This window comes from Rhinoderma darwinii, chromosome 1, assembly GCF_050947455.1.
Source record: "Rhinoderma darwinii isolate aRhiDar2 chromosome 1, aRhiDar2.hap1, whole genome shotgun sequence".
Lineage (NCBI taxonomy): Eukaryota > Metazoa > Chordata > Amphibia > Anura > Rhinodermatidae > Rhinoderma > Rhinoderma darwinii.
The window spans coordinates 394026172-394053728 of NC_134687.1; the positions used below are offsets into that span (position 1 = coordinate 394026172).

General features: G+C 41.6%; 1 protein-coding gene across 1 annotated transcript in view; it reads right to left on the reverse strand.

The window, feature by feature from the left end:
• The window catches only part of HSD17B3 (hydroxysteroid 17-beta dehydrogenase 3), an 81649-nt gene that overhangs the window by 16421 nt on the left and 37671 nt on the right, over positions 1–27557 (reverse strand). Inside the window, exons 5-9 of the mRNA XM_075852394.1 lie at positions 25673–25740; positions 23571–23606; positions 5060–5094; positions 4712–4793; positions 3959–4024 (exon numbers count right to left, since the gene is read on the reverse strand). Of these exons, the coding sequence (XP_075708509.1) occupies positions 3959–4024; positions 4712–4793; positions 5060–5094; positions 23571–23606; positions 25673–25740 (287 nt within the window). The remainder of the gene's footprint in view (positions 1–3958; positions 4025–4711; positions 4794–5059; positions 5095–23570; positions 23607–25672; positions 25741–27557) is intronic.

A 27557-nucleotide genomic window follows, 5' to 3' on the forward strand; every position in this document is an offset into this window, starting at 1 on the left:
GCGTCCCGCTGTAGCAGCCATAGCGGCTGCTAGCGGAGCCTCCGGCCATGGTCATGCCGCGGGCCCCGTAGCAGCCGCTACTGCTGCTACGGCGGTAGTTACGCCACTGCAGACATGGTTAATAAACCTTCATAGCACAAGCTGCAGAACCTGCTGTTATTAAGCCTTCTACTCCCTAAAAGTAAGGGTTAGGCCGGCATGACCAGGGGGACAGGAAGGTAAGGGGTTAACATTTAAAATAGAAGGATTAGTAGAGGAGTTAGAACAAAGAGTAGGGGTGGCTTCAAGGGATGAGATCAGGGGCTATATAAGGATGAGCAAGGGGTGCTGAGGGCCAGTATCAGGCAGTCAGCACAGGATTTGTCCTGCCTGCCCTCCCTCCCTGTTTTGTTTTATGCTGCATTTTCTCAGTATGGTTCTGTTTTGCTCTTTCTTTTCTCTTTCGAATGTACATGGCTGGTGGTGTTTTGTCGAAGATGGAGTCACGGTGGCTGGGCGGATCTTTGCGGGTCCTTGGAGTTGGTGGTAAATTGGTGTAGGGGGATTCATCGTGGGTATGGTCCCTCCCAAATTATACAAATGGTCAGTAGTCTGGCTTATTTTGGCTCCTGCTGGGTGGTGTCCCGTGGAGTGGTTTACACTCAGGGCAAGACAACTGTGGTTATAACGGTGCTCTTGAGCCTGTGGGGAAACGGCTGGGGGTAAACATATATATGGTGGGCAGTTTGGCACCAGAGTTTTGTAGCTCCAAGGACCCCTTTCTCATTGTGTTTTTATTGATGAAAATAATGGTTGTTTTATGTGTTTGTTAATAAACTGGCTGCTGTGGCCAATTTTATCCAACCCAATGTCTCGGAGTGTTTACTGGAAGGGGTGAGTTGAGTTGGGATAATAAAGGGGTTGGACCATAGTACAATAAAGTAAATAGAGTAAATACCAGCTGGAAACATGAATTCACCAACCACAAGCGATATGTAGTTTCCAAAATCTCCTATACGTTAAAGTGATGTGATGGGAATAAAGAACACAAGGAACGTTATATTCCTAGCATCTAATTACAGTAAGAGAATATGGGACCATTGCGCCAGAAACTCTCATATTTATATTTATGAATTCTTATTTTTATACTAGCTATACAAATACAGCGTTTGGTCAGATAACATGGTCCTGGATTGTTGCTTCTGCTCTGTATGTGGGGCAATGAACATAACAGGTATTTTACATCAGTAACTACAGTAACTAAGTAATCTACAAGTTGTCATTTCTTTTAGATTCATGAAAGAGCATTACAAGTAATGTAGACCTTATAAATGGTGTGAAAGGCATTTGTTAATTATTTTAATTGTGCTTACAGTATCATTACAGATTGGATTTAATGAGTCAGTGAATATTCAAGCTGTCGAGGGGTTGGTTATCTTACAGTTCACAATTTCCTCTACCCAGTTCTTCATTTACCACATAATGTCTTACTAACCACTTGATGTTTCCCATAATGTAAATAGATGTGTTAATTCACGTGAATAGGCATATAAGCTGTTAATTAAGGTTGTGTGTTCATACACAGTACCAAGGGCAGAACCATTTGTAAATATAGCATCACACGTTACGCAATGGAAGTTATTATTAAGAAATAGGATAAGCCCTATGAGAAAGCATGGGACATTTCAGTGCAAAAACAGTAAAAGCTGTGATTTTTTAATCTACAGTATTTTAACACTGGACATGAAAATATTTTCAAGGTTTAATGGTCTATTCTCATGTGTTGACAAGCAACAGTAGTGTGTGTTTTACTGCAAAGTTTTTTTTATGCATATTTTTGTCCACATGGTAATTACAGGTGAAACAAATGTTTTTAGTGTGCTTCAACTTTAATTGACAGATGGACAAAAACGCAACAAAAAAATGCGGTAAAATTTGCGTGACAGCTATCATAGACATCTGTCTTTGGGAGACTGATGGTAGACCCCCATACACATTTGATCATCAACTGATCCCGCTAAAATTTTGTCATTAATAGTACTCCCGTAGCAGTGCATGGTATCCCCAATGCTGAATGTGTATAGATGAAATTCCAACAGAGTAGTGCCACCATAGCATTACCAACCAAAGTGACTAGCGTAGTCCACCGTGTCATCATAAAAGCGGCAACCATAGTGCCCTCATATCAGTGGAAGACTCATTATCCTTAAACAGTACCAACCACAGTGGCTCCATAACAAAACCAGCCACTGCACCCACATAATTGAGCCAGCTAGAGTGCCCCATTGTAGCGCAACTCACAAAATACCCATAATAGCACCAGCCTCAGTAATACACTTACCTCTTCTGTGTTACTACACCACTCTTCTGCTCCACTCAGAGGAAGTTAAATGTGAGTGACTCGGAAGTAATTTCTCCTTCCAATCTCTTGACTTTCCACAGCATTAGACATTCACTCAATAACACTGCAGCAGTATGACGTAATGATGTCACATGAAACTTGTACGTTTTGGGGGAGAATATATAATCCTCCTTCTGATTACACCAGTAGAAATGGGATGGATGGGATTAGGTAGTAATGTTATGTTTAATCTTCTGCGGAATCTTTGCACTCGTTTATGTAGTGAGATTAGAGCAAGTTTTTGCTAGAGATTAACAAATAATTAAGACTCTTTTAATGGTCTTTATGACATCAATGAGAACAAGATTCTCATTATGTTTAGAAAAGAAAAAGAGGTTGATAAAGAATGAAATATTCAAGATGCATATTTCTAAGTATCAAATTATTTACCCATATCTGAAAGAATGCTACAAAAATAAAAAAGATCACTTATATTTTTTATAATCAGTTCGCTTAGAAACACCCCTGCAGCATAGTAAATCCACTGGTCACCACAAATAATAGAAAACAAGTTAAAGAGGCTCTGTCACCAGATTTTGCAACCCCTATCTCCTATTGCAGCAGATCGGCGCTGCAATGGAGATAAGAGTAACGTGTTTTTTTTTTTTTTAAACGAGCATTTTTGGCCAAGTTATGACCATTTTTATATTTATGTAAATGAGGCTTTCTAAAGTACAACTGGGCGTGTTTAAAGTAAAAGTACAACTGGGCGTGTATTGTGTTCGTTACATCGGGGCGTTTTTACTTCTTTTACTAGCTGGGCGTTGTGTATAGAAGTATCATCCACTTCTCTTCACAACGCCCAGCTTCTGGCAGTGCAGACACACAGCGTGTTCTCGAGAGATCACGCTGTGACGTCACTCACTTCCTGCCCCAGGTCTTGCATCGTGTCGGACCAGCGAGGACACATCGGCACCAGAGGCTACATTTGATTCTGCAGCAGCATCGGCGTTTGCAGGTAAGTCGATGTAGCTACTAACCTGCAAACGCTGATGCTGCTGCAGAATCAACTGTAGCCTCTGGTGCCGATGTGTCCTCGCTCGTCCGACACGATGCAGGACCTGGGGCAGGAAGTAAGTGACGTCACAGCGTGATCTCTCGAGAACACGCTGTGTCTGTGCACTGCCAGAAGCTGGGCGTTGTGAAGAGAAGTGGCTGATACTTCTATACACAACGCCCAGCTAGTAAAAGAAGTAAAAACGCCCCGATGTAACTAACACAATACACGCCCAGTTGGACTTTTACTGTAAACACGCCCAGTTGTACTTTAGAAAGCCTCATTTACATAAATATAAAAATGCTCATAACTTGGCCAAAAATGCTCGTTTTTAAAAAAAAAACAAAACGTTACTCTTATCTCCATTGCAGCGCCGATCTGCTGCAATAGGAGATAGGGGTTGCAAAATCTGGTGACAGAGCCTCTTTAAGTGGGACTAATGTTGTAGAATGCATTCACTGTACACTACTGCATAGTATGTTGGTGCAATATGAAACATAATAAATATACGAAGTCTGGAATTTTATATTAATTACATAGAAAATAAAATGTAATTGATTGTTGTCTCAAAGTTACATTACCTGTATAATAATCCCTTTAGATTTATACTCAGCTTGAAGGGCTTTGGAGAAAGTTGTAACAAACGCCTGTCAAATAAAGTACAATAACAGTTCCACACATTAGTGCAAAGAAAATAATACAAAAAAACAAACAAAGTGTAGGGAATCCTTATTAAACTAATACCAATTATTTGCTAACAGCCTGTGTATGTAATGGAGGAAAGGAACAGGTAAGCTCCCTGTAGATGAGTTAGGTTTTTTATTTAGTATGATTCGGTGAAACATGCTCGCAGAGTGCACAGACATACTGAACTGTATTCATGGTGGTATGTAACTATAGATCTAAGCTTGTGCAATGCACCAATTCTATTGCGTATGTGTAGGACAGGAAGAAAGGGAACCATAAGGCCTAATGCACATGACCGTGTGTGCCCCCCGAGTCCTGTCGGTGATCCGTGGAAAGATAGGACATGTCCTATCTTTCCACGGATTGGAGATTCACCGGCTAAAGTGAATGGGTACGTGAATATTATCGGGTGCCACTCAGATACCGTGAAAAATGGCCCGAGTGGCGCGCGGTTGTGTGCAACTGGCCTAAGCCAATGAACTCTCCCCTACTACCATTATCATTACTACATTACCAACTCCTGAGTCCAAATAAGCTCAAAAGAGGCTACAAATACAACAATATTGTGTTGCTTCTCCATATTTTGAGCAAGATTTATCAAAAGCCAGATCATTATATAATACAGTGTGCACACCAAACTCACTTACCTTGGAAGCAGAATAGATAGCATAAAGTGGGCAAGGAAAGCTACCAAAAGCAGAGGAAATATTCAAAATAAGACCTTTTTGCCTAAAAAAAAAGTAAAATAATATAAAATAGTGATATATTATTTACATTATAACAACAGTTTGATGAATTTTTTGTCACAAATAGTATGAAATGTAAAGTGGTTTATACTTTATTGTAAACATTTACATTTCATCAATGTCTCCTATTTATTGCTTTCCTAAACAGTGTACCTCACGGGTATAGTTCAGGAAATAACTCAGATGGAAACCATACAGTGGCAGATGTGTTTTAGTAAAATGTAATAGAGTGCAAAAATTACACTTTACCTTTGCTCCATCTGCTTCAATACTAGTCTTGTCATCTAAATAAAAATACATAATATTTAGTATACAATATATATAATTTAGATAACCCAATTAAAGGACCATATTAGTATTAAAAATTGCAATTAGCAATTATTTGGACTGAGATGTGGGGAAAATGGAGTCCAAGTTTGAAAGTGGACAGGGCTCAGCAGGGGTTTCCTCACTGGTCTGCAGGTACACAGGCCCAAACGCAGCATGCTGTGATGCACTGTGTGTTTTGACACCTTGCTATCATAGCCAGAAGATGAGCGATTCGAATGTACACAAATAAATATGGTCCAAATTTCCCAAAAGTTTTAGATTTGGGGAAAATTTGGGTGTTCACAGAGCACAAATTGTGAAAAAATGGCGGATACAAGCAAGAGCTGGCCACCATTTTAGAAATGAGAAAAAGGATCCCATGACCTCGGACAGGCTTCCCAAAATGCACTGCAGTCATCCTTCCCTTCAGCACAGCCAATTATGAGGGGTATAGGTGGATGACATTACTAATGCTGGCTTGGCCTTAAGGAGCTGGAAAGGGGTTGAATACAGTCCTAGAACGCATTAGAGAGTCAGACACGAGTTTTGATGGTAATCGTAGCACTTGCAATTCATAGCAATTTGTGCTACAGTAGCTCTTCTACGGGATCAGCCAGATATGCTAGCTTTCGCTAACCACTGTATACCAGGAAAACCCCACAAGATCTGCTGTCTTGGAGATATTCTGACCGAGTTGTCTAGCCATTACAATGTGACCCCTGTTAAATTTGCTCAGATCCTTACACTTGCCCATTTTTCCTGCTTCCAACACATCAACAGCGCACGCTTAATAAATTAAAGTGCAGCTAAACGTTTGACAAACTTCTGACATGTCATAGTGACATGTCAGAAGTTTGTATTAGTGGGGGTCCAAGCACGGAGACCCCCACAAATCGCTATAACAAAGCAGCTGAAGTGCTCGTGTGAGCGCTCAGCCGCTATGTGTCTGTTCGGCTTTTTCCGGAAAGCCAATGTATCGGAGTACGGGCTCATAGACTTTGTATTGAGTCCGTACACTGATACATTTATTTCCGCAAAAAGCCAAACAGACACGAAGCGGCTGAGCGTTCACACAAGCACTTCAGCTGCTTCGTTCTAGCGATTGGTGGGGGTCTCAGTGCTCGGACCCCCACCAATACAAACTTCTGACATGTCACCATGACATGTCACAAGTTTGTAAAACGTTTAGCTACACTTTAAGTGCATTTCTGGCCGTTCGTGCACCAGAAAGGGTAATCTAGGCCAGCTTTGAGCAGACGTAGATTTCCGCCAGTTTTTGGCATAAACTGTAATTAATTTTCGGGTGACCAGGCATCCTCACGCGAAGCCAAACCCGCTCTTTTGAAAAGTGCCATAGGCAGCGTAAAAATGTAAAAGTCACTACATTTTTGCACAAATTGCAACTTTATTATGCCAGAAAACTGGCATAGAGTGCTTCATGAGTTTCTCTTATTGTATACAACTAATGTGTCAAGTTCTCTTTACAAAATGTAAGTGTGATGGTTAAGTGTAAACTTTGACTAGAAAACATCGGTAGAAAAGTTTATATTCTTTTTATGGAACATAATGTTTCTCTTCACTGGATGTTTAGATCAATTGCATACAGATGTGTCCACCGCTACCTTTGCTTGAATTTTAATGTAAGTTTTCCAGGTTATCATTAAACCATTTCAATGCAATATCGTGACATGTTAGTAAAACGCTAGACAGGCCGCAAGTCTCATCACAACCACTGGGTGGCCACACATAGACATATATACTGTAACATAGGCATCTTGTGACAGAGTATTGAAAAATCATGTCTTATTTAAAGCTGATTATCTCCTTCCATGCATCTCAGGATATACTGAGATATGAGGAAAGGTAATGGACACATCTTTGCAAGGATATTTATGAAAATCCATTCGAAAATTCATTGTGCAACACGGCAACCAACCAAAATGTGGCTTTTATTCTTTAAAGAGTGCTGTTTCCCATTGTGTAATGTTTTTACATTCATCTTCATAATTCAAATAGACTAGCGTAACTACATTAAAATAATCCATGTTTTCTTAAGGGAATTTAAAGAAAGTACAAACATTTAAATGGTTGGGGGAAGCCATTTATTTGCCACTTTTAATTAGTATTACCACATACAGTTTTAGAACAATTCTATGAATTTGTGTAGGAAATTTGCCAACATACTTTTGTGGTGCATCAGACATTAATTAAATCCAAAACAATCTGGAATAGGGAAACATTAAAACATTCTGTGGAAAGCTGTGTTACAATCCAATAATTTCATGTCAGCAAGACCTTATTTCATTGATATGTAATCCACTGTGTGAATACAAAACAATTTAAATTAGATAAAACTACATCCATTTCCTTAGAAACATCTGTATACAAAATTTGTTAGGAGATGCTTAACATTTTCATCATGAGTGGAGAAGAGCAAAACCTTAAAGGGAATGGTACAAGTATATATTTTTAGTTTAATTATATTAAAGAATGTAGAAGAGAAATAATGTTTTTTTAAAAGTAGCTATTTAGTTTGAAAAACTTCCCTGGAAACAGCAACACACTTCCTTCATGTGTTGTCTGTATAGGCAGTGCAGCAGGGTGTATGTGCTTAATGGAAGATTAAATCAATGGGAGTCAATTGACAGACATTTTAGATAATTACAGTCTCCAGGAAGTGATGAAGTACAGCCCACTCCCCTATAGACTAGAAAGAGACAGGGGGATACATACAGAGCCTTATCTGTGTGTATCATGTTGCTGTTTTGACTTATCTAGATCTCTTGCAGAACAATAGAGCTGCCATAAACCTCGCCCACCTTCAAATTATAATGAGATGACTATGCTCATTCTTTCCCAGTCTATACAGCAAAGCTGACAAGTCAGCTACAGAAAACAGGAAGTGTCAACCTATTGTGACTGCTCTAGTATCCATTGTGAAAACTGGAATATTCCAAGATTTTGTTTTATAAGAAAAGTCACATAAAAAAAATAAAAGGCAACCCCACCAAAAAGGTAAAAAAGTTTATAATTAAAAACCTGTTTTGAAATATTCTTTAATTTATTGATGATACATTCTCTTTATAGATTTTATTCTTCATATGTTCTGAAATCACTCTGATTATATGTCAATCTTGAACCTGGCAAATTAATTGTACCACTGAATGTGTATTAAAGGGGTTTTCCCAAAATGGATAATCATCACCCATCTACAGCATTCGACTGTTTCCATCAATCACATAGACACTAAATGGAGCAGCGGGCACATGCTTGACCGTCACTCCATTTAGGCTCCTCCTCACTGCAGGAGTTGCAGTGAGGAAGATCTGGGGCTTCGGGACCCCTGTTGTCATGATTGGTGAGGGTTCCATCGATCAGACAATTATCACCTATCCTGTGGATAGTTCTTAGAAAGTCAGCAGCACAACCAAATAGATATCCCAGAGGAGAAAGGCAAATATCCCAGCGATGGATGGTGCACGCAGCATAAACCAGGTAGTTATCCCATGTCCAGAGGGACAACTTGTATGAAATATAAATGAGAAAAACTGCAGCACTCAGGTTTCCAAAAATGTGTCTGTATTTATTCACCAAGCAATAAAACTTGCAACGTTTCAACCCATGCTGGGTCTTTATCAAGCCAAGAGAAATACCTGTACATCAGTACATTTGTGGATAGGTGATAATTGTCGATTCTGGGACAACCCCTTTAATGTTCTTCCGCAGCCAATTTTCTAAATTCAACAGAGATCACATCTTGACAGATATATCTAGATGGCCGGTTGCTTGTGAAATGTAAATCTACCATAGGCACTGCTCACTAAGATGTTAGTTTTAGAACTAAAATAATAAATTTTCTTGATGCTGTACAACTTATGCAGCCTTTCTGTTGGTGATATGATAAATAAGCTGCTCACGTTTGTTTCACTCCTTAGTTGATCACCGTAGTTGCAGGAGGTAGAGTAGTTGTGCTATAGCAAAAGTATTACAGACATGTGGATTTCTAGATGTTTTAAAAGTAAAATCTTTTTCGTGTACTAATCTTGGGATAAAAAAAACATGATGTATAGCTTGGCCTAGGTTTAAGTGTGCCCTATGTGGACTAGAAGTGTTGGGTCCCTCATTAATGGCTCCTAGAATGACCTCTTAGAATAATTTTTACCAGCTTGCTCCAATATATTCACAGAAGCCTCTCTAATCAAAGTTACAACTCCACCTAATAAATGTTCTCAGAGAAAGGTAACCCCCTTAAATGTTTTCACAGTGAATTACAATTTGCTCAAAAATAAAACAGCTAAAAACAAAATACAAAAATGTAACTAAATGTGCTTGAATATAAATTATAAACTAATCTCGATTCAGATTCCTTTTAATCACTTTGATGCTCTTCACATTGCAGTTACTCATTTATACCCATTTTCGTCATAGTGCACCAAGGGGTTGATCAAATGTCAAGGACAGATAAAGAATAAATGCAGATGGGAAACCTTGGAGTCTTCAATGTGACTATCATACCACTCTACATAATAATATATTAATTACATAGCAACGGCAATCCAGTGTTTGTTGTAACGCCTTATTATTTTTGTTATTACTATTATTACTATTATTATTCCATTATCAAATCAAAATCTATACATAGGTTACATAGTAAATAATGTTGAAAAAAGATACAGGTCCATCAAGTCTAATCTATAATCCTACCTTGTTGCTCTAAAGGAAGGAAAAACCCCCATGAGGTTGATGCCAATTTCCTCATTAGATGAAAAATTCCTCCCCGACTCCAAACATGGCAATCAGAATAAATCCCTGGATCAACGTCCCATCTCCAGAATGTACTACATATAACTTGTAATATTTTATTTTTCAAGAAAGGCATCCAGGCCCTTTTTGAACTTGCTCAATGAATCAACCATCACAACATCCTGTGGCAGAGAGTTCCATAGTCTCACTGTTCTCAAAGTAAAGAATGATGGTAAAACCTTCTTTCCTATATACGTAGAGGATGTCCCCTTGTCGATTCTACACGCCTAGGTGTAAAAAGATCATTAGAAAGATCTCTGTACTGTTTATTATTTGTACATTGTAATTAGGTCACCCCATAACTGTCTTTTTTATAAACTGAGTACCCCAAGTCTGATAACCTTTCTTGGTACTGCAATCCGCCCATTCCCTTAACCGGTTCAGGACCGAGCTATTTTGAGCCTTCAGGACCAGACACCCTTTAGCCCTTTTTAGCACGTGTTAGTTAAATGGCTATAACTTTTTTATTTGTTGGGCTAATGACGTGACTTTTGCGATGTTTTTTCCGTAGACAATGCAGGTTTCTTTTTTTTAATCGTTTTTATACACATCCTTTTTGCTATTTTAGAATCTTTATTCTTAAAGAGGCTCTGTCACCAGATTTTGCAACCCCTATCTGCTATTGCAGCAGATCGGCGCTGCAATGTAGATAAGAGTAACATTTTTATTTTTAAAAAACGAGCATTTTTGGCCAAGTTATGACCATTTTTGTAGTTATGCAAATGAGGCTTGCAAAAGTCCAAGTGGGTGTGTTTAAAAGTAAAAGTCCAAGTGGGCGTGTATTATGTGCGTACATCGGGGCGTTTTTAACCCCTTAGTGACCAGCCCATTTTAGGCCCTAATGACCAAGCTATTTTGTTCGTTTTTCTATAGTCGCATTCAAAGAGCTATAACTTTTTTATTTTTTCGTCTACATAGCTGTATGAGGACTTGTTTTTTGCGGGATTAGTTGTGCTTTTTAATGGCACCATTTTTGGGTACATATAATTTTTATATTAACTTTTATTAACCTTTTTGGGGGGGATTATAAAAAAAACCTGAAATTCCGCCATTGTTCTATGCGTTTTTAAATTGACGCCGTTCACTGTGCGACGTAAATAACATGTTACCTTTATTCTATGGGTCGGTACGATTACGGCGATACCACATATGTAGAGGTTTTTTTATGTTTTACGACTTTTGCACAATAAAAACACTTTTGAACTAAAATTATTTGTTTTTGCATCGTCGCTTTCCAAGAGCCGTAATTTTTTTATTTTTCCATCAATGTAGTGATTTTTTGGGCTTGTTTTTTGCGGGACGAGACGTACTTTTGATTGGTACTGTTTTGGGGTGCATGGGACTTATTGATTCATTTTTATTATGACTTTTTTGGGGGGCAATGGAAAAAAATTGCAATTTCGCCATGGTTTTTTGCGTTTTTTTTTTACGGTGTTCACTTTGCGGTTTAAATTACCTATTAACTTTATTAATGGAGTCATTACGGTCGCGGCGATACCACATATGTGTACTTTTTTTTTTTTTTTACACTTTTTCTAAATAAAACCACTTTTTATGGAAAAAAATGGTTTTATTTATTTTTTTACTGTACTTTTTATTAATAATATTTATTTCACTTTGATGACTGATTTTATTAGTCCCACTAGGGGACTTTACTGTGCGATATTCCGATCGCTGCTATAATGCTCTGGTATACTTCGTATACCAGAGCATTATTGCCTGTCAGTGTAAATCTGACAGGCAATCTGTTAGGACGTGCCTCCGGCGCGTCCTAACAGGAATATGTCCAGGGCAGACCTGGGGGCTTTTATCAGGCCCCCGGCTGCCATGACACCCCATTGGAGACCCGCGATTTCATTCGCGGGCCGCCGATGGGTGACAGAGGGAGCGCACTCCCTCTGTAAACAAAGTTAAATGCCGCGGTCGCTGTTGACGGCGGCATTTAACGGGTTAAACGGCCGCGATCGAAGTAAACTTCGATCGCGGGCGTTGGAGCAGGAGCACAGCTGTCATCAGACAGCAGAGCCCCGGCTCCTGCCTGCACGGGAGACCCGTGCAGGACTTAGACTAGGCTGACGTGAAAAGGCGTCAGCCTAGCCTAAAGCCCATTAGTGAATCACGTAAAAAGGCGTATTGGTGGTCACTAAGGGGTTAATACTTTTACTAGCTGGGCGTTGTGATGAGAAGTATCATCCACTTCTCTTCAGAACGCCCAGCTTCTGGCAGTGCAGATCTGTGACGTCACTCACAGGTCCTGCATCGTGTCGGACACATCGGCACCAGAGGCTACAGTTGATTCTGCAGCAGCATCAGCGTTTGCAGGTAAGTAGCTACATCGACTTACCTGCTAACGCTGATGCTGCTGCAGAATCATCTGTAGCCTCTGGTGCCGATGTGTCCTCGCTCGTCTGACACGATGCAGGACCTGTGAGTGAAGTCACAGCGTGATCTGGCAGAAGCTGGGCGTTCTGAAGAGAAGTGGATGATACTTCTCGTCAGAGCGCCCAGCTAGTAAAAGTATTAAAAACGCCCCGATGTACGCACATAATACACGCCCACTTGGACTTTTACTTTTAAACACACCCAGTTGTACTTTTGCAAGCCTCATTTGCATAACTACAAAAATGGTCATAACTTGGCCAAAAATGCTCGTTTTTTAAAAATAAAAACGTTACTGTAATCTACATTGCAGCGCCTATCTGCTGCAATAGCAGATAGGGGTTGCAAAATCTGGTGACAGAGCCTCTTTAAAGTTTGAAAATAATAGTAAAAAAATAAACTTTTTTACATTTCAGCTATTTTTTTTGGGTAATAACATATTTTTACCCTAAAATAGACCTTTTATTTGTGATCGTCATTGTCTACCGTAAATTTTAATATATTACATGTCTATATTAGGGTAATTGGGTCAGCGCTAGCGTTACAACAATGATTGGCGGGGGGAACGTTTTTTTTTTGGGGGTGGGTATTTTATGTGTATTTAGTCTAAAAAAAAAATTACACTTTACTTTACTATTTTTTTTATTACTATGGTCTGTCCCTCAAAGGTCAAAAAAGACCTTTGGGGGACTTTATATATTTTTTTTCTTTCTTTTACACCATGCTTTTCCACTGTAACTGGAGCTGCACAGCAGCCTCAGTTACAGGGGAAATCAGCCATCTCATAGTGACGATTGTCACTAATAGGGCTGTGCTGGGTCTAGTAAGACCCAGCAGCAGTCTGTCAGTATCGGCACCCGGCGATCATGTGGCCACCGCTGCCTCTATTCCTATACACAGAGTTCGTTGAGCGCTGTGTACAAGTCATCAGAGAAGACAGAAGCAGCGAAAGCTGCTTCTATCTTCTCCTCAGGGTCCCCGGCAGTCACTGACAGCCGTAGACCCGACATTCAGCTGCCCGATCGCTCCGGCAGCAAGTTAAAACCCGAGCCGTAAATAGTCTATGGCTCGGGTTTTAAGGACCCTGACCGCTGGCCATAAAAATACAGCCAGCGGTCGGGAACCAGTTAAATACTTTGGTCGCCCTTCTTTGCATCCGTTTTAATTCTGCTATGTCCTTCTTATACACAGGTGGCCAAAATTTTACACAATATTCCATGTGTGGTCTGACCAGTGATTTGTATAGAGGTAAAACTATGTTCTTATGAGCATCAATGCCTCTTTTGATGCCTCACATGATTTTATTTGCTTTGGCAGCAGCTGCCTGGCACTGGTTGCTAAAGTTAAATTTTCTGTACACCAATATCCCTAAGAGTATGTGCACACGGTAGCAGGCTTTTACGTCTGAAAAGACAGACTGTTTTCAGGAGAAAACAGCTGCCTCGTTTCAGACGTAAATGCTGCTCCTCGCATTTTGCGAGGCTTCTCTGACAGCCGTAAATTTTGAGCTGTGCTTCATTGAGTTCACTTCTGCACTTCTTTTGACGAGGCTGTATTTTTACGCGTCGTCGTTTGACAGCTGTCAAACGACGACGCGTAAATGACAGGTTGTCTGCACAGTACGTCGGCAAACCCATTCAAATGAATGGGCAGATGTTTTCCGACGTATTGTAGCCCTATTTTCAGACGTAAAACGAGGCATAATACGCCTCGTTTACGCCTGAACATAGGTCGTGTGAACCCAGCCTAAGGGTATTTTTACACGATAAGAGTCATTTACGTGTGAAAAGACAGACTGTTAACAGCTGCCTCGTTTCACACGTAAATGCACCTCCTCGCATTTTGCGAGCCGTCTGAGACGCTCGTAAATCTTGAGCTGTGCTTCATTGAGTTCAATGAAGAACAGCTCAAATTACGTGGCAAAGAAGTGCCCTGCACTTCTTTGCCGAGGCAGTCCATTTACGTCGTTTGACAGCTGTCAAACGACGACGCGTAAATTACAGGTCGTCTGCACAATACGTCGGCAAACCCATTCAAATGAATGGGCAGATGTTTGCCGACGTATTGTAGCCCTATTTTCAGGCGTAAAACGAGGCATAATACGCCTCGTTTATGCCTGAAAATAGGTCGTGTGAACCCAGCCTAAGTCTTTTTCAGCATCAGTTTTACCAAATGTTCTACCATTAAATGCATAATGCTAGAATTTGTTTCCTCGGCCCATCTCTATAACCTTACATTTATCCACAATAAACTTCAATCACACTTAAGACACTGCACACTTAGGGTATGTTCACACTCAGAGTCGAAAACGTCAAGAGAAAACAGCTCCTGATTTTCAGACGTTTTTTTGTGCCACTCGCGATTTTCGTGGCGTTTTTTACGGCTGTTTTTGGAGCTTTTTTCAATAGAGTCAATGGAAAACGGCTCCAAAAACGTCCCAAGAAGTGTCCTGCAATTCTTTTTTCCGGCCATTTTTTTACACATAAAAAAACGCAGCGATAAACGCTCCGTCGGAACAGAACGCCGTTTTCCCCTTGAAATCAATGGGCAGATGTTTGGAGGCGTTCTGCTTCGGATTTTTCGGCCGTTTTTCGGGCGTTTACAGCTTGAAATACGGACGAAAATAGGCCGTGTGAACATACCCTTAAGGCCGGATTCACACGAGCGTGTGCGTTTTGCGCACACAAAAAACGCTGTGTTTTAAGTGCGCAAAAGGCACTTAACAGCTCCGTGTGTCATCAGCATATGATGCGCACAAAGAACGGACATGTCGTGAGTTTTACGCAGCGGACTCACGCTGCGTAAAAATCACGGACTGTCTGCACAGCCCCATAGACTAACATAGGTCCGTGCGATGCGCGTGAAAATCACGCGCGTTGCACGGACGTATATCACGTTCGTCTGAGTAAGCCCTAAGAGTAATGCACACTCCCAAGCTCCCTCACTCGCTCAGCTGCTTGTTTGAAACAGTGTTTTTTTAAACTTAATTGCTCCTTCCAGTTAGGGCTTATTCAGACGATCGTAATATACGTCCGTGCAACGCGCGTGATTTTCACGCGCGTGGCACGGACCTATATTAATCTATGGGGCCGTGCAGACAGTTCCGTGATTTTTACGCAGCGTGAGCCCGCTGCGTAAAACTCACGACATGTCCGTTCTTTGTGCGTAATTTGCGCATCACGCACCCATTGAAGTCAATGGGTGCGTGAAAATCACGCGCACCACACGGAAGCAGTTCCGTGGGACGCGCGTGATTCGCGCAACAGCAGTGAAAAGTATGAATGAAAACAGAAAAGCACCACGTGCTTTTCTGTTTACAAACATAGAAACAGAGTGTCATAATGATGGCGGCTGCGCGAAAAGCACGCAGCCGCGCATCATATGGTGATGCCACACGGAGCTGTTAAGTGCCTTTTGCGCGCGCGCATAATTGTCTTTCCCATTTTCATCCTGTCCGACCTTCTGTACCTCAGTCTCTTCCTGGTCTGTCTCCACAGTACGCTTGCTATGCTGACGTATTCAACAAGGAGGCCGAAACTCTGCCTCTGCATCGTCCTTACAATTGTCTAGTCGAGTTGCTCCCTGGGACTTCACTTCCTCGAGGACAGGTATATCCTCTCTCTCTGCCTGAGAGTGTCGGCATACATCAAGGAGAACCTTGAGAGAGGGTTCATTAGGAAGTCAACTTGTCCTGCCGGTGCCTGTTTCTTCTTTGTCAAGAAAAAGGATGGATCTCTACGGCCTTGTATCGGTTATGGTGGTTTGAACCAAATCACTGTCAAGAACAATTACCCCTTACTGCTGATCTCTGAGCTCTTCAACAAAATACGTGGACAGAATACGTGGGGCCAAGATTTTTACACAGCTGGATCTATGCGGTGCTTATAACGTGATGTGTATGCGTAAAGGTGATGAGTGGAAAACCGCATTCAACACCAGAGACGATCACTACGAATATCTTGTGATGCCCTTTGGACTGTGTCATGCTCCAGCTGTGTTCCAGGAATTTGTGATTGACATAATCCGTGTATGTCTGTGTGGTGGTGTATCTGGACGATATCTTGATCTACTCACCAGATCTGACTACTCACCTGAAGCATGTTTGCCAAGTCTTGTCACGGTTAAGAGGGAATAATCTCTACGCCAAATTAGAAAAGTGTGTAGTCGAAAACAAATCCTTGACCTTTCTGGGGTATATAGTTTCTGATCATGGACTCCAGATGGATCCGGAAAAAGTAAAATCTGTCTTAGATTGGCCTCGCCCTCAAGGTCTTCGTGCCATACAAAGATTTTTGGGCTTTGAAAATTTCTAATCGCCAGTTCATCCTAAACTTCTCATCACTTACCGCTCCTATCTCTGCTCTCACCAAAAAGTGGGTGAACACTAAATATTGGACCCCTGAAGAAGAATCTGCATTAACTAATCTCAAGAGGGCCTTCACTTCTGCCTCCGTTCTTCACCATCCTGATATTTGTCGGCAGTTCTCGTTGGAGGTTGATGCCTCTTCCATTGGTGCTGGAGCATTTCTCTTTCAAAGACACCCCAAGGGTAAATCTGTCTCCTGTGGCTTCTTCTCAAAACTCTTCTCTGCAGCAGAAAGGAACTACTCCATTGGGGATCGTGAGCTATTTGCCATCAATATGGCCTTAGAAGAGTGAAAACATTTGATAAAGAGTTCTGCTCACCCTATTGTCATCTACACTGATCACAAGATTCTCACTTATTTACATTCTGCACAACGTCTGAATCTACGTCAAGAAGATTTTCAACATATTATTGACACTTCCTGTATTATTCCTGTTAATCCTCTACAGATCAGTCATTCTCCCTGATAAAAATTTTGTTTGCTCAATTGGCAGGAAGAAAATTCTCGTCTGGGTTCATAACTCTAGGTTGGCAAGCCATTCGGGCATTCATAAGACTCAGGGCTTTTTCTATCGCCACTATTGGTGACCCACATTGCCCAAAGATGTTATGGACTATGTCTCCTTTTGTACCAATTGTGCTCAAAACAAAATTACTCACTCCATGCCTGCAGGTCTGCTCCAGCCCTTGCCACTTCCAAACAGCCCTTGGCAACACATTGGCATGGATTTCATTACAGATCTTCGTCTCTCTGATGGATGCTCCACTATTCGGGTTATTGTGGACTGTTTTTCCAAAAATAGCAACTCCACAGCACTGGACCACAGGTGGGTACATGCCTCAACAGGACCTGGTCCACGGTCCTCAATACCAGGCAAACGAAAATAGACAAAGATGCAGCACTTCCAAAAAATTTCAGCTTTAATCACACGTGCAACATTTCAGTCAAACAGGACCTTTCTCAAGCATAGTCAACACATCAAATTACAGGTATATAAGGACTCACAGAGACAATAGTAATAAAAATGTGTTAAAGACAAAACAGTTAAATATAACTATATACTGTATAGCAATACAATTTAAAACCACAGACCATAAAGAAAGGTGATAATACACAAATGCATAAAAGTATTAAGTGACTGGTACAGCAAAAAGAGGTCCAATGTACAATAAGGGTATGTTCACATGGCAGCGTCCATTACGGCTGAAATTACGGGGCTGTTTTCAGGAGAAAACAGCTCCGTAATTTCAGCCATAATGGCAGGTTAAGGCGCTTTTCGCTGCGTCCATTACGGACGTAAATGGAGCTGTTTTTCCATGGAGTCAATGGAAAACGGCTCCATTTACGTCTGAAGAAGTGACAGGTACTTCTTTGACGCGGGCGTCTTTTTTACGCCCCGCCTTTTGACAGCGGGGCGTAAAAAAAATTACCGCCGGTACAGAACATCGTAAGACCCATTCAAATGAATGGGCAGATATTTGCCGACGCTATTGAGCTGCATTTTCGGACGTAATTCTGGGCTAAAACGCCCGAATTACGTCCGTAAATAGTGTGTGTGAACCCAGCCTAACACGGTTGATTAAAGCTGACATTTTTTGGAAGTGCTGACTCTTTGTCTATTTTTGTTTGCCTGGTATTGAGGACTGTGGACCAGGTCCTGTTGAGGCATGCACCCACCTGCGGTCCAGTGCTGTGGAATTGCTTTTCTCTGTATTTTTCCAAGATGGCACATTTTGTTCCTCTGTCTGGTCTACCCTCGGATCCTCGTCTGGCAAGTCTATTTGTTCAACATATCTTTCGTCTGCATGGATTGCCCGTCTATATCGTGTCTGATAAGGGCGTGCAATTCACATTCAAATTCTGGAGAGCCCTGTGTAAACTTCTGGATGTGAAATTCGACTTTTCGTTTGCATACTACCTGTAATCCAATAGCCAATTTGGAAGAATTAACACAGTGCCTAAAAATTATCTTTGCCGTTTCATATCTGCTCAGCTGGGTACATCTCCTTCCATAGGCCGAGTTCTCTTATAATAAGCACACAAGAGAATCTACTGCTACTTTGCTACTTCTCCATTTTTCATTGTTTACAGCCGACATCCGCGTGTCCCTCTTCCTGTACCTGCTACATCTCAAGTTCCTGCATCTAACGTTTCTTGTGTGAATTCTCTCCAGATCTGGTAGCAAACCGAGTCTGCGATTTTGCAAGCGGTGGATCGCATGAAGAAATACGCTTGTAGGAAAAGAAGGCTGCCTCCCTAATTCCTTCCCGGTGTTAAGGTCTGGTTATCTTCTAAGAATATACGCCTAAAAATTCCCTCCTGCAAATATGCTCTTAGGTTTCTCGGTCCCTTTAAAGTCTTGCAGCAGATTAATCCGGTGTCCTACAAGTTACGTTTGCCTCCTACCCTCAAAATTCCCAATTCCTTCTATGTATCTCTCCTGAAACTTGTAATCCTCAATCGGTACAGCAAGTCCTCTAATTCTACTACTGTCCCCCCGGGGTTCGGCTGATGTCTTTGAAGTCCAGGAGGTTCTGGACCGCAAAAGGGTTAAAGGAAAGACTTTTATCTTGTGAACTGGAAGGGCTTTGGTCCCAAGGAGAGATCTTGGGAGTCCTGAAGAGCACATTGATGCCCCAGCACTAATAAGAAGTTCCTCCTACACCATGGACCTAAGAAGAGGTGGCATAAGAGGGGGTACTGTAATGCCGGCAGCGGGCGCCGCTTTTGACAGAGGTTCGATCCACTGGGTCTCATAACTCGCTTGGCGGCCTCTGTCTTCTGCGGCTCACGGTTGCCAGATCCCTAGTGTGTGGGTGCTCTGGCCGCCTCTTAAAGGGGCAGTGCTCTAAATTCAAAAGTTACCCAACCACCCCAGCTGCTTCTCAGTCCTACTTAAGACACCTTCACCATCTCCCAAGCACCTGAGCATTGTTGTACTAACCCTGTGATAGCCTGCGAAGGTTCCTGCATCCTGTAACCTGAGTCCTGTGTCCGTGACCAGTCCGGTATCCTGCATCCTGTGTCCGTGACCAGTCCGGTATCCTGTATCCGTGACTAGTCCGGTATTCTGTACGCTGTGGCCTGCTTCCAGTAATCCGACACAAGTCTGCTTCCAGTAATCCGGTACCAGCCTGCTTCCAGTAATCCGTTGTAGTGGAGTAGCCCAGCGTTTCCACAACCCCATTGGACATTACAAATAGTCTGAGTTTATACGTTTTAGCAATGTAATCCACAATATACCCCTAAACACAGTTTATACGTTTAAACTTTATGGGAAACGAGTATATATTTAGAACCTTCCTATTGTAAGTAGATTTAGCAGTAATGCATATTTATTTATATTTAGTGGCTTAGGTGGCATTAGTGTTCGTAGTGTGCTGTCGCCATTTTCTTGTGTGCTGTATAAAATTGCAGTCACAGGCGTTCTTGCACCTGTATCACTTTGTTGGAATGTGCTGTTCAAACTTTTGTGTTGATTATGTGATGCATATATGTGGGGTTAGTGACTGCCTCCATTTTTTGATCTTGACCTCCTCCCATTCTGGCCTGGGTGATTTTAATTAGTTTAATGCTGGTTCCTACCATCCCCAAGAAAATGTAGGTTTAGTCCCAGTTCTGGGTGTATGTGCAGCGTAGGTTCCCACCTCATAGAGGTCACCTTGTCGTAGCAGGTGAGCTCACACAATTTGATAAAAATGTGCGCTAAGAACCTCCCTATTGTAAGTAGATTTAGCAGTAATGCATATTTAGAATTGCTATGACGTGGAAAAAAAAGCACACAGAAAAACACATTCAAAACAGATATACTCAGCTGTTTGTTGCTGGATCTACAAATACTCCTCAACTGAATCTAAAGTCATACTTAAGACCAATGCACACTCCCAAGCTCCCACATTTGCTCTACTGATTGTTTTAGATAGGTTTTTTTTTTGTTTTTTGTTTTTGCAACTCAGCTGCTTCTTCCATGTAGACCTCTGGCTGCAAAACCCACATCTTCCTTGACATCGGGTATTTAAGGAAGCAGCATTATACCAGTAGATATTTTCGCTCAGATTTGCTCTTAGGGTAAGAATTGCTAAAGAAGATATATTACAAAGAATAAGCATATGATATGCTCATTTAAAAAAAACTTTATGTATTCAAAAGCAGAGCACATCATGTAACTATTAATGAAATAATGTGGAAATGTTCCTCTGTAATATTGATTGTATGTGACATTCCAGTAATTATTTGACTGCAAACATTCATTCAACATTATAATTTACAGACATTTGGAATGAATGTAGGTAGTAGTTTAATACTGGGAAAGATTCTACATTGGAAAATGTCACCTTCAGTAAATTTACAAAAACAGCAGCTGGAAAAAGTGTACAGAGCCTTGGATGGAAATTCAGAACAACCGTGTCTAACTGGAGAAACAAATTTGTAGCAGAGACTCAACGCATGTAAGGAGTAACTAGCTAAAAAAGGCTAAAAACAGGATACGCTACAGAAGGATATATCCACATGTAAAGTTACATGGCTGTATATATGGGTTCCAACTTCCACTTGACAACCAAGGACCTTTAAATAAAAATGTTCTTTCACAAATTATATATTTGATTCAATACGGAATTACATAATTATTTATGTTTTTTATTGCCAAAAATCTCAACAGAATGTGAGCTATCCTTTAATGTTCCATAAGTTATGGGTCATTAGGTCTTCTGTTCTTGAGTCTTCTTGATTTTTCGTTGCTGGCCCAGCTTGACTTATTATATTTATTGCTTGACTGCTCGACTTTATTGGTTATTCCATTGTTGTTAACATGGCATCTGCCTTCTGATTCTGCCTTTTTCCTGCCTTATTTTGTCAGATACTGCATTTCGTAGCTATGTACTCGACTACTGTAGGGGCCTTGACATGAACATCGCACTCAAGTCAAAGGTGAACATTATCACGTTGGGTACGTGGATCCACTGGGCCATACCGCCTTGACGGTATGGCAGCTGGCCAATAGGACGCAGGTCACAGTCTATAGTTCGTATAGTGTACCTGTGGCAGCTCGGACAGTAGCAAGACAGGCTCGGCGGGGACAAGGCAGCAGGTACATGTCGGGCATAGTGTAGCAGGACAGGTGTGGTATACAACACAGCATGACTACAGCTCAGCAAGGCACTTGACAAGGATAGCACGGGATACAGGTTACAGGATACAGGTACAGGAACGGGGAACACTGGGAACTGGGAAACACTAGGGCACCACTTGCTTAGACAAACTTTGGGTATGACAACTATGCTCAGGCATGGGAGGAAGGGACTGGGCCCTTCTTATAGTCCAGGGTACTCATGGGCTAATTTTGATATTTAACTCCGGTGCGCACGCTGGCCCTTTAAGAGCAGGCACGAGAGTGCACGCGCACCCTACGGGAACCAGCCAAGGTAAGTGGAAGTGAGCGCTGGTGTCTCCTGAGGAGGAGACATGGGCCAGCGCTTGCAGACCCATGGCTGCGGCCATCAGGAGGTGAGTGAGCCTGACGGCCCGCGGCCATAGACAAGACAAACATGATAATTTCGTCCCTGCACTTGTTTTGTTTGGCAGCATTTCTATAAAAGCCTTAGGGTCTGCCACCACTTAAGTTTCTGCTATTCCAGATCTCACCTGCCATTGGCTTCTACCAGCTTTGATTCTGCTATTTCAAATCTAGTCTGAGTTTTGATTGAGGGCGACATTGTGACTTTGTGCTTGTTGGTTCCAGACAAGGCAAAAAAACAATCAGTTTACACAGAAAATTTTGTGATTCCAATGCAACACCAGATTCAGTTCTGTGGACGAAAATGTCTTCTTACTGAGAAAGGGCAAAGGAAAATAGGCAGAATAGGTAGTGTTCAAGTCCATAGCATATTGGACTTAAAAGGGATGGGCTACAAAATGTCTTAATCTACGCAGCTATGATCAGGAAGTAGTCTAAACACTTGGTCTGGAGTATTTTTATTTCTGTTGCATCATGCAGATGATAGCGTCAGAATTTGGTGTAAACCACATGAATACATGGTTCGATTCTGTCATGTGTTCATGGTGCAGAATAGAGGTATAATGGTGTATAAGATGTATTCTTGACACACACACCAGACTGCTTAAAGGGTAACTATACTTTCATAAAACTTTTAACATGTCATAGTGACATGTCAGAAGTTTTGATCGGTGGGGGTCCGAGAACTGAGACCCCCACCGATTGCTACTTCTGACATGTCACTTATTTTTGCTCACCATATATATCCCTTTATGTCCACAGTTTATCGATCTTCTAATGAATCTTCCAGCAGGATAACATGTCCTGTGACAACCATGCCAGACATGACAATGGACCTGCATGGTCTGAATCCAACAGTGAATCCTTGAGATGTGGTGGAACAGGTAATTTACAGAATAAATGTGCAGGCAACAAAACTGCAGTAACTATCTTATGCTATTATGTCAACATGGATCAAAGCCCTGAGGAATGTTTACAACAAATTGTTAAATCCATGCTACAAAGAATTTGGACTATTCTGAGGTGATTATACCCAGTATCCAGTGGTTATTACCTTATAATGTGGCCAGTCAGTCTATTATAATATTTATTTGTAATTTATTATATTTATCCTATCAAACAATCAATTACTGTTAGTAAATGAATATATGTTTCTGTTATACTAAATGTATCCTAATGTTAGACCTTAAAAGAAAAAAAAGGGGGGGTACGAGGAAGCGGTAGAGATAAGGAAAGGAGAGGTTTTTTTTCGCAATATAGTCAGTGTAATTTGAAATAAATCGTTTTTATACAACAATATTATATTAAATATATATTTCTAATTAAACCCTAACAAACCTTATAAATGCAGAAGTAAAAAAATATTGTCCATATTATTAGTACGTACCTTAACAGCAGAGATGACATTGCAATTTATTAGATTCTACAATGGAGACAGAAAAATACAGTGATAATGGGAAATTTCGTTCTTCTTGAAGCATCAGTTCTTACGTGACCCAAAATACACTGATTGACCTATATATATATATCTATCGCTTTCATAGCCTTTAAGGCCATTTTCATGCGGCAGAATTCTAGTCAATATTTGGCATCGGTATTTGTAAGCTAAAACTAGTAGTGGATGCAAAGCACTCCTGGTACTGACCAAATTACTGCCATCATTCACACTTTATTAGGTAAATGGATACATCATTTAACATTTATTTCTGAATATTTTATTATTCTAGGGCTCGCTCTGCACTGGCAGCTTTGCTACATCTAGATACCAGCAGCTGGTGACATCCACACGAGGGAACTTACTGAATACAGATGTTTTCTGATTTAGAGTGAAATGATGTTGCCTGTTACCAGAGAGCAGTAATTGTGGGGGCTCAGATCTGGGTTGAGTGGTGAACAGTTGGGTGACATGTCTAAAAGCAGAGTGGAGGCCAACCAGCAGCATGTTGAAAGCAAAGTTACTCAATTTATTGTTGTTAAATTGAACTTACTTTGATGAATTTTTAAAGAGGCTTTCATTGTATAATGAAAAGTTTGACAACTCTGTAATATACTGTTTTAATTCCTCACCATTTTCATAATTTCTGCTTGCTATCGGTGAATGGAAGCATTCTTGTTTGTATCCAAAGGCTGAAAATCTGTCCTTAAGGGCACATTCAGACGTTGCGGAATTGCTGTGGAATTCCGCTGTGGACAGTCCGCAGTGGAATTCTGCAGCAGCCGTTTTTTACATTTGTTTCTATACATTTTTAGGAAACTTAGTTCAGACGTTGCAGAAAATAACTGTGCGGAAATTAGACTGCGGTGCAGAATTTTGCCTCCACGGCATGCACATTATGTTACGGAGAAGTGGAATTTCACTGTGGATTTCAGCCTTTGCAATGCAAAAACTGAAATCTGTGGCAAATCCGCTGTGATGTCTGCAACGTCTGAATTACCTGTCAAATATGGAAATGTTGCTGCAGATTCGTTGCGTAATTCCCCCGAATCTGCACCAACATTGAACATGGCCTAATTGGCCCAATTTTCACAGGTGGACAGCTTGTTGCAAACGAGAGTGAGCAGAACATTATCAGGTTAGGTTTTTGCATTCAATGACAGCGAGCAGGAGTCTTAAAAATGTTAAGGAATCTGAACACAAAATGAGATGTATAATGTATAGTTTCAGTATAATATTTGTTGCAAAAAAATGCTCTATCCCCCCCCCCCCCCCACCCACAGCAGGCAGCTGCCCCCCTCCCCTTCATAGTCTGTGAAATGTATGGGACACCTGTACATTGCACAGAGAAGACTTCCATACTGGAGCCATGAAACTTATGTAACACAGCTGCAGCAGGGAAAGTTTCAGTAGCAGAAAAATGCCTATGTCAATGTACGGTGTATGGGTGTACGGACTGTCCGGGGGGGATCAATGTATAGACTTGAGCACTGCTGCAATGTTTGGCTGGGTTCACACGACCATGTTACGTCTGTAATGGATGGAATGTATTTCGGCCGTAAGTCCCGGACCGAACACAGTGCAGGGAGCCGGGCTCCTAGCATCATAGTTATGTACGATGCTAGGAGTCCCTGCCTCGCTGCAGGACAACTGTCCCGTACTGTAATCATGTTTTCAGTACGGGACAGTAGTTCCACGGAGAGGCAGGGACTCCTAGCATCGTACATAACTATGATGCTAGGAGCCTGGCTCCCTGCAGTGTGTACAGTCCGGGACTTCCGGCTGAAATACGTTCCGTCCTTTACGGACGTAACATGGTCGTGTAAAACCCAGCCTTTACATGCTCAGTTCACTAGGTGCCATTCACTAGGAGGTTATTTTTTTTAACATACATAGTATTGAAAAGCTCTCTTAGTTTTCAAGAATAAGAGGGATAAATAAAAATGATATATCCCATTAAATTTTCCCCGCAACTTGAAAAAGAAAAGTCAGATGGCTTTATAAGTCATTTCCCTAATCCAGAAAGAAATATTCTTAGCATTAAAATACTATACCTCATCATTGTCTGGAGAAGCAAGAAAACAGCAAGGATCAGGACTGTGGAGCATTCCCACATTATTAACTAGAAGAGGAAAAGAAAAGGTAAAGAATTTTGTACAGTAAATATAGAATGGCTGCAGATCATAATGAGAAAAATCTAAAGGTTTTATGTATTCATGAAAAGTTTTGCATTATGCGGCATAAAATTTATAAAAATAGTATTTACCCCTTTCCAGGTGTCCCATTATTGCATATTTATAGCACAAACAAAATTTTATTTAGAAATGTTTTGCTTCAATGGTTACAAATAAAAAAAATAAAAAAAATATTACTGTTGTAATTACAGCCCCTATGCAGATCTATGTGTTTCCACTTTCCATGGTTACAGATTACAGGCACACCTGTGTGTAGTCTGATCCTGCAGTCATGTATTCCTCCCCTTCCTTTGGTTTTTGCTAACCTATTCCTGAGCACTGTAAAGGCATTTGTGGTCGGTGCAGAGCAAAGTCATTCACACACAGCAAGTGATATGTCATTGAGTGACTTTTGAGATGCAGGGAATACATTGCTAGCAAATTTACTAAGACTTGGCTGCAAAATAGCTGCAACATGAAATGTGCCCACAGGTTAGAGCATTGAGAGAAGGAAGTAAAAGAACATGATTCACAGGGAACACCCACTGAGCTCAGAACTTGCAGCTACACATGCAGGCATGTCACAGGAAGTAGGTCTTACAAAAAAGATGCAATACAGAAATGAGCCCAAAACATGAAAATAAGGCCTCATTCACATGACAGGGTCCGAGTGTCGGCGGGGAAAATCGGCCGTTTTTGGCCGTTTTTCCCGGCCGGTTTGCATCCGGTTTGCATCCGTTCCGATTTCGTTCCGGGCCGAGTTGCCGTTTTTACCGGCCGATTTGGACCCGATTTGCATCCGTTTTTTTCCCTGTCCGTTTTAAAATCGGATGAATTTCATTTAAATTTGTTGCCACACACAGCCCTTTGTAGATAATGCCACAGCCCCCCTGGTAGGTAATGCCACCCAGCCCTCTGTAGGTAATGCCATCCAGCCCCCTGTTGGTGATGCCACACAGCCCCCTGTAGGTGATGCCACACAGCCCCCTGTAGGTGATGCCACACAGCCACCTGTAGGTGATGCCACCAAGTCCCCTGTAGGTGATGCCACCAAGTCCCCTGTAGGTGATGCCACCAAGTCCCCTGTAGGTGATGCCACCAAGTCCCCTGTAGGTTGCACCCATCCCTCCCCCCTTCCAGGAGAAGTCACTGACTTCAATGTCCATATATGGACAGTGTAGTCACTGACTTCTCCTGAAGAGGAATTCCTTGCCACAGGTCGGGAATTCCGCTTCAGAAGTGAGTGACGTCACTGTGTCCATATATGGACAGTGTAGTCACTCACTTCTCCTGTAGCGGAATCCCCGGCCATAGAGTCGGGATTCCGCTGCAGAAGTGAGTGACATCGCTGTGTCCATATATGGACAGTGTAGTCACTCACTTCTCCTGTAGCAGAATCCCCGGCCATAGAGTCGGGGATTCCGCTGCAGAAGTGAGTGACATCGCTGTGTCAATATATGGACAGTGTAGTCACTCACTTCTCCTGTAGCGGCATCCCCGGCCATAGAGTCGGGGATTCCGCTGCAGAAGTGAGTGACTTCGCTGTGTCCATATATGAACAGTGTAGTCACGCACTTCTCCTGTAGCGGAATCCCCGGCCATAGGGTCGGGGATTCCGCTGCAGAAGTGAGTGACTTCGCTGTGTCCATATATGGCCGAAAATAGGGCATGTCCCATATTTTGACGGCCGGTTTTCCCGGCCGTCAAAAAATCGTTCGTGTGAATAGCCCCATTAGGGGTCTATTGTTCCTAATGCAGCCGGGTG